General features: G+C 35.4%; 1 protein-coding gene and 1 pseudogene across 1 annotated transcript; one reads left to right on the top strand and one right to left on the bottom strand.

Moving 5' to 3' along the window:
• The first annotated feature begins 1,258 nt into the window (after positions 1–1,258).
• Positions 1,259–4,555, top strand: LOC9330686 (glycine-rich domain-containing protein 1). Its single transcript, XM_021012619.1, has 7 exons — positions 1,259–1,728; positions 1,882–1,996; positions 2,075–2,737; positions 2,817–3,343; positions 3,429–3,553; positions 3,706–3,857; positions 3,932–4,555. Exons 1-7 carry the CDS (start codon positions 1,538–1,540, stop codon positions 4,418–4,420), a joined length of 2,262 nt encoding a protein of 753 aa, XP_020868278.1. The 5' UTR covers positions 1,259–1,537; the 3' UTR covers positions 4,421–4,555.
• A 277-nt stretch (positions 4,556–4,832) lies between these two features.
• On the bottom strand, positions 4,833–7,834 carry LOC110224494 (annotated as a pseudogene).
• Positions 7,835–8,684: the final 850 nt, after the last annotated feature.

The raw sequence follows: 8,684 nt of genomic DNA, 5'->3' as shown, positions 1-8,684 counted from the left end.
GTTTTACAATGTATTTTAAAAGGTTTTACAAGGTACTTTAAGGTTTTATAAGGTATTTATAACTTGTAAAACCTTATAAAAAACTTGTAAAACCTTATAACTTGTAAAAACCTTATAAAATAGCTTGTAAAATCTTATAATATCTTATAAATACCTTGTAAATACGTTGTAAAACCTTTTAAAATACATTGTAAAACCTTATAAATACCTTGTAAAAAACCTTTAAAATACCTTGTAAATTTTTGGCGGGAAAAATTTTCCCGCCAAAAATTTAACGCCAAAAAAATTGCGGAATCACTTTTCCCGCAAAAAAATTTTTTTGGCGGGAAAATTTTTTGGCGGGAAAAATTTTACGGGAAAATTTTACAAGGTATTTTAAAGGTTTTACAAATTTTTACAAGTGTTTTGGCGGGAAAAATTGGGGGATCACTTTTCCCGCCAAAAAATATTTTGTATTTTGTGGACCTAATTTTGTTATATTTCCTTATATATTTATGATATCTTTTATTAAAAGAAGGGTAATTTAGTCATTTTGTACATAAAAGGGGTATTTTTAAAAATGGACATCAAAGGGGGCATTTTTGAAAAGGGGTATTGAAAAAGGGGCATTTTTGTGAGTCTCCCAAGTAAATAATACACTATTGTTAATTATATATATGCATTATAACTTTTAAAGTTTAAATTCTACATATGCAGTATCCCTTATAATTTTAAGTTAAATTAATTAACTAATTTTTAATGCACACATATGTTTTATATGAAATTAATTTAACTAAATTTTTAAAAGTGTCACTTAATTAAATTATACATGTTCTTTATAGTTTAAGTTAATTAACAAATTTTTAATGAACACATATATTTTTTATGGAACTAGTTTAGTCTTTATTACATTAAAATTTTAAAGTTAGAATAGTTATAATGTACATATATAATTTACATTGATATATTATATAGTTTTATTTAACTTATTAGTTTAAAAAAAAAAATTGATGAAAATATTTCGTGTAGTTGACAAAAAAAAGAAATACTTCGTGTAGTTAACAAGACATTTATATTATTTGGAAATGATGGTTATGGTGTTGAACACATAACCGATGATAGTTCGGGGATGTTAGTATGTAATACCAATAGTTCGTGTAGTTAGCAAAACATTAAAATAGTCTGTATGTGTGGTGATGTGTTGGCGTAGTTGGCAATCATTTTTCCAAATAATAACTTACCAACTACTTTATATCCCAACTAAAATATTTCAGGTTTGGTTTGTCATCACCATTTTGGTCATTTGGTGGCTTGTGCCTCGACATGATTCGCTGCTTTCTTACAAAAATAATTGTCTACTTTAATATATTTTTTTAAATATAATAATTGACAACAATTAAATACAAAACTAAATTAAAAAAAAAAACAAAACAAAACAAGACTGGTTGTTCACTTTATTCCTTCACGGTCTCTATACGCCAAATCTCTGCTTCTTCATTCGACAAAACTATCAATGTCTTGTCTTTAGATACTCTCCTACTCTCTCTCCGAGAACTTAATGTCTCTTGAACGGTCGGAGTTCGCCGACGGTGTTGCGGCACGGAGTCTAAGCGAGATTTCAGAAGTTGACGCCGTGAGAATCGGAACTGATATTGTATCTTCAGCGAGACGTCTCATCGCACTATTAAGGTCCGTCGGAGATTGTCAATGGCTTCATCATCCACCCGTTATTGCTGAAGCTATTAGAAGGTGACAAAAAAAAAACTTCACCTTTACTCTTTCTCCTGAGTTTTTGATCCGACGGTTATGATTCATTTGGTCCCCAAAGTTTGGATTTTTATTGGTTTTGTTCCTTAAAGATTTGATTTTTTTGATCATGTAATTAAATGTGAATTCTTTTAGGTATGATGAGCTATGGATGCCGTTGATTTCTGATCTAACGGTTGGTTTAAAGCCACCAATGATTTTGCCTCCTCTTGATGTTGAATGGGTTTGGTTTTGTCATTGTTTGAATCCAGTAAGCTCTGAATTCATCTCTTGTAATACAAAGATTTTGATTTGATTTGGTATTATAGTTTGATTTATCTTTGTTTAGGTGAGTTATATGGATTACTGTGAAAAGAGATTCTCAAAACTTATAGGGAAGCCTGCGATTTACGATGAAGAGAACGAGGATTATGCGGTTTTACAATGCGAGAAAATCTGGAGTTTACGATATCCGTTGGAGAGTTTTGAGAACAGAGCTGATCCTGATTCACTTGAGACTGTTTCTTCAGTTAATGAAGATATTAAAAGTCTAGTGGAGAAGCAGAAGTGTCTTTGGGAGAAGTTTTCAGCGCCTTACATGTCTGAAACCGTTTACTTGATCGCTGCTCGGTTACGTTACAAAGGGTTTTTGTTGATTCTACATAAGTTTAAAGATGAGGTTTCTAGTCTTATTCCAGCTTCTGATATACTTCTTATGTGGCTTACGCATCAAAGTTACCCGACGGTATATAAAGATGATGTTGATGAAGTGTTGGAGGAGATGACGAGAAAAGTAGTACAAGTTGGAGAAAAGATAGAGAAAACAGAAGTGGAAACAACTAAAGAACTGTGGGATAGATACTTCAATCAACCGTATGAGAAAGCAGGCGGCGAATTGAGGATAATAGCAAATGAGTCTGGTTTAAGTAACAACACAGTGTTTTATTGGCCTGTCTCTGATTTGGATGTTAACACCGCGTATAAGTCCATTCGACCTAGATTTGTCTTGGAAGTAAGTTTGTGTTTTGGTGTAATGACTTGACTCTGAAGGAAGTGATTTCATATCTGAAATGAATATATTTTTTTTGTAGTTATGTATATTTTTAAGGCTGAATCCAAAGGCAGAGAGGAGTGACTCGATGGATCGGAGTTTTCTTCGTTTGAGAGTTGCTAGATGTCATAGGAAGCTGCAGCTGGATAAGAAAATGACTGAATTGTCTCGCGATGCGTCGTGGCAGAAAGCGTGGCATCTTTACTGTGAGTTTGGTACGTTAGGGTTTGTTTTGGAATCACATTGTGACCGTCCTCGTGGAATTTGCTTCAAAAGCGGAAAACCAGAAGGGATGATTGAGTTTCCTTGGAATGATCTGTTAAGAGCGCATTCTCTAGCGTCTGGTAGGTTTCTCGGTAAGCAAGTGAGTGTGTTTGCTTCGGTTACACCCCCAGTTCAAGCGCCCTACTTGCTGAGATTTGTACCAGATCGAGTTACAGATGATTCAGGTGCTATGATATCTGATTCAGTTCAAAGAACAAACAACTTCCGACCTCAAGAAGGAAGATGGCTTACCCGGACCGTGCTTGATCACGCAGGACGGGAATGCTTTGTTATCCGCATCCGGTAAACCGCGCAATCTATCATTCTTCTTAATGAAACTGGCATTCCTTGAACCGACTGACTGTTTTTTATTCTAAATTTTGTTTAGAGTTGGAAAGGGAGTGTTTAAACGCGGAGGTGAAGTTCCATCTCCGGTGAAATCAGAGGAGCGGATAACAGAGATTCGAGTAGGTTCTTGGTCTTATGTTGAGGGTTCAATCGGTAAAGCTCCAGGTAAGTTGGCTTAGGCTACAAGAAGAAACTCTGTTTTGTGTTGGTGTTTGTGTTAACAGCTTGCAAAAAATAGGTTCTGTTTTCTAAGAAAGTTGAAAAAGTCAGAGTCTTAAGCTGTCTACCGATCATTGTGTGTTTCTCGTCTAGTACAGCGAAAGTGGTTGGAACCGTGACGCCTAAGGAACCAGTGGAGGATTGGGAGGATGCTTGGGAATTTTCAACTGGAGACGAATTGTGCATTCGTTGGGACTCATCAGGAGCTATCTCAGAACTTGGTTTATATTCAAGAAACCCCGGTTCGCTGGTATAATCCTCGAGATTCAAGTGTTTTTTTTTCGCGTTTTTTCAAACCGGTTTTTGACATTTTTGGTAATATAGGTTCGGCTATTAACAGGACGGAGAATGCAGTATAAAGGAGAAGACGAAGAAGACGACGAGGGTTTTGTAACAGTGGTTAGATCAACAGAAGAAGATCCAACAGAAAAAGCAACTGCTCTGATCGACTGGAAGCATCAAGCGGTTGAATTTCTGCCTGAGGAAGACGCGGTTTTCGTCTTGCTATTGTCGGTATCAATTCTAAGGAGCGTAATACAGAAAAGAAGAGAAGATGTTGGTAAATTGTTGGTACGAAAGAGGATAACCGAAGCTACAGGTGAACGGGATTGGGGATCAGTAATCGTCGATGCTTCATCAACAAATGTATCTTCTTCTTCGAGTCCATACGTAGAACCGTGGTATCGAAACTCCGGTAAGGTTATGGCGATGGAGGAGAAAACATCACAAGTTGCAAGATATCCATATCCTGTTATGAGCTATTCAAACATTGATGGTGGCGATAATTTGTACAAACACGTAATATTCGGGTGAAACTTCAAAAAGATGGCATTATCTTTAGTCAGATGGATTGGTGTAACCTAAATTAATAGGATGCTTGGGATGTCTCAATCTCTAGAAATTTATGTCTTTGCCTTGACGTTAAATCAACTAGACCTGTTTACCGTACTAAGTATATTGTAAACTAGATAACTTGTAAATGAAATCAATCAAATGTTTGTTCTTAAAAATTGATATGGCTTGATGCCTCCAATCTAGCATACATCTTTTTCATCATTCTTAGTACTTGAATAATACATTTCCCACCAATACTATAATTGATAGACAAAATTCTCATCCTATACATACGCTTTTTAGAAAAATCGGTGATCTCCGCTTGCTCCGATTCGGTTTTTTGAATTGGAAAATGATTTGAAATATATAAGATCTTCAATTTATACACATAATAACTTAAACTTACATTTACCATTCATAAAACAAATGCAACAAGTTTTTTTGCTCTTATTTTTGAACCTGGTATAGTATACGCTAAGTCTCCCACAACGCTGGAAATATGCAACGTGGCCCTACAATCATTACATGTATAAAACCATTTCTTATGATTCACTTTTGTTTCACATGCGTCACACCAATGTTCTCCATCCATACTGTTTTCACCACAAGACAATAAGAGAGGATGGTCGTTGTATCTATGTACCATTTACCTTTCGCGGTAAGAGGGCACAGTGGAAGTCCAAAATAAAGTCACAACTAAACACTTTTCTAGTCATTTGTTCACATGAAGTACAAGATTTGGAAATATCTTCATAGTAGTATAAAGGATGTGGATGACTTTCGTGTTCAAATGGTTCTGAAATTGAACCACATCATACATCTAGACTAAATCTTATAAGAGACATGTACCTGAAACGGTTGAATCTTTGATGAAAAAGATCACACATATAAACGTTGCATTCAGAATTTGTATTTAGTGTGAATGGTTGGTTGTCGCGGACATGTCGTTTCTTCGAAGAAGGTTAGCACATTTTGGTGACGAATGAAATCACACTGGTTGAAACTGTAGAACGGTTCTGAATATATTTGGAAGACACAAGCTTGAAAAAGTGTCCTTCCATGTAGAATCCTACCAACGATCATGGCTAAAATGTTTTATATTGTTATCATTAATTACCATGAATGGAGGTTCCTCTAGCTCTTCGGGAGTCCCTTCCAGCCCGATCATGTCCCATACATCATTTCTTGTTGCACATCTTAAATGAACAACATAGTTAAAACAATTGGAACAAGAATAAGACCCATATTCACATTTTTACGACAAACTGCGCACGTCCAGTTTCCATGTCCAAGAAGACGAGTGTAGGAGATGCGATGATCATGGCGGTTGATGTTTATAACGCGGGGTAAATCGATACACTCCCAATGAATCATGAAATTATAGTGAAGTCAAACTCTTTGTGTCCCACAAGCATTTCATGTGAAATCGATACGTCTTGGAACAAGATGAAGTTGATGTTCATGTGTGCTTGAGCTTACAACAACAAGTGGTGGTGGATTGCTCATACGCTGAAAGCATATATTGAAGTTACATTCATCACAATGGTGAAGTCGTCCTTCAAACTTACTCCCGCAAAGAAGGCACCTTTTGTCTGCGTTATTAGGTGCTTCACATGTTAGGAACATGAGTAGGTGTTGGGGGTGGGAAGTGTGGTTGCTTCTGGAGAAAACTTGCCACATCCCACATGAAAAACCAATTTGCACTGATAACATCTATAAACATTTTTTGTAGTCAAAAACTTTACTTCTGATTACAATTCACTTTAATGCTTTTTTGAGTTCGTGAAAACTATTCATAAAAATAATTAGATAAAATGGATTCGACCTTGTTACTTGCTAATGAGAGCACAAAATTAGGATAAATCCCAATACTAATTATGGGTAGAAGAATAGAGATTGAAAGAAATAACTATAGGGGTCCAGAATCAAAAAAAAAAATTTTTTAACATTAATTAACTTGTATCCATAGGACGGACATTTGGGGTGACATAGATAATAAATATATAGGAGTTAATATCATTCCAATTGTAATTACAAAAATAATGAAAAATTTGGAAATTAAGAAATATTTTTGACTGGTAATTATTTTTTAAAAAAAAACAATTAATTCTACAATAAACCCACTCATGCCTGGCAATGCAAGGGAAGCCATCGACAAAATAGTGAACATTGTAAATATTTTTGGAATGGAGATAGCCATTTCATTAAGATAAACAGGCTTAATTCTAACTGTTTTGTTCCGAAGTAAAGATATCCACGGAGTGGTTCGCCCTATTGCATTAGGGTAAGTCACCAATCCACAAGGGTAAATTGATACAATCTAAACCTTTAGTAAAAATTCCCTCGTAACCCGGCAGATTAATATACATTACATAGTCCGTTTTAGGGATTGATGACTTGTCCATTTAGTGACTTTGGCACTGGATGGACGTTACCAAAATTGGTACTATCGGGTCGGGTGAATTCAATAATAGACGCCTGGCGACATTATAGCCTTCCTTCTCTTTTCAGGACCTATCCTAAAGAGAATCCAGTACTTCTTGGTCGTGAATATCTGATTGGTGACTTATCCATTCTGTGACTTTGGCAATGGATGGACGTTACCAAAATTGTTACTATCAGGTCGGGTGAATTCAATAATAGACGCCTGGCGGCATTCCAGCCTTCTTTCTCCTTTCAAAACCTATCCTAAAGAGAGTCCAGTACGTCTTGGTCGTGTAATTTGCACTTGATGGTTGTATGTATTATACTTTCTCCGTCCATGCAACCATCAAACTGCCTTATATCAAAAAGTTCAAGCAGATGCTCGCGAACACTCGACTTTTCAAGAATAACAAGTGGGACTGGTCCTCTTACACAACATAAATCCAACTTGAAGTCACAAATTAAACAAAAATATAGGTTAAGAGTTATATTTTCAAGATTAAAAGTTTTTTCGAGTTTCTGAAAAATTGGTTTCGACAATAATAGTTATATAGGTTAAGCTATTAACTGGACGAATAATGCAATATAAAGGAGATGATAAAGAAGACGAAAAAGTTTTTAACAATGATTAGATTCACTTTAGAATATATGTGATGAACTCTCTAATTGACTAGAAGCATTAACTGGTGGAATTTTGTTTCATGAGGAAGACGCTGTTTTCGTCTTGCTATTGTTGGTATCATTCTAACGAGTGTAACACATAAATGAATACAAGATGCTGGAAAGTTGTTGGTACGGAAGAGGATACCAAGCTACCGGTGAACGGGATTGGGGATCAGTTATCGTCGATGCTTCATCATCAAATGTATCTTCTTTTTCAAGTCCATAAATAGAACCATGGTATCGAAACTCCGGTAATGTTATGGCAATCGAGGAGAAAGCCAGGCCCGATCCTGACCTAAAGTACATCAAGTTCGTGCTTTAGGTAACAAGATATATTTTAATTTTAAGAGGCATCAAATTTTAAAATGGCACATATTACAGTGGTTTACTACAAGAAAAATACACATTCTTAGCTTACGATAAGCGCTATTATACGTAATCAATAGCGTTTTTCTAAACGAGTTCAAGTCTTGCCTAGTGAAATTTTCAACTTTTTTTGTATTTTTGTTTGTAAATGGGAAACAAAAAAATTTTTGGACTTTAGGAATCTATGGAAATTTGGGCCGACACTGGAGAAAGCACATGTTGCTAGTTAACCATGTCTTGTTTTCAGGTATTCTAACGTTCATGGTGGCGATAATTTGAACAACCACGTAATATTTGGTTGAAAACTTCAAAGAAACTACATAATTTTAGTCATATGGATTGGTGTAACCAAAATTAATTTGATGTTTTGGATAACTTTTCTCAACTAGACTTGTTTACTTTAACTGGCTGGTTTGCTCTAATTCGTCTATATGTTAATCCTGTATTTATTTAAGATAAGGTCTAACTCGCTAAATCAAAAGTAAAATGAAAAGAAAAATTATAATTAAGAAGAGAGACAAAAGTTCATGTTAGATAATATATTTTCCCTCAATTTGAGAGAACGAAGAAATCTAACTTATTTACAAAGTTGCTTGGTTTTCTAGAGATTTGGAGATTTCCTAAACCTCCTTTCTCTCCATAAAACTCTTAACTCTTACTTAGTTGGAACAGCCAAAACAAGGTCTTCATCGTATAGACTTTGTCGCTCGCTGAGCCTCTTTCATACTTGGATATTTGTTGGTTCAGATGACCATATATCGAGCTGTGGTGTCTACTTTTCTTAAGGATA

The sequence above is a fragment of the Arabidopsis lyrata genome, assembly GCF_000004255.2.
Source record: "Arabidopsis lyrata subsp. lyrata unplaced genomic scaffold ARALYscaffold_1, whole genome shotgun sequence".
Taxonomy (NCBI): domain Eukaryota; kingdom Viridiplantae; phylum Streptophyta; class Magnoliopsida; order Brassicales; family Brassicaceae; genus Arabidopsis; species Arabidopsis lyrata.
Note: the sequence above shows the minus strand (reverse complement) of the source record. Positions and strands in the feature narration are given on the sequence as shown.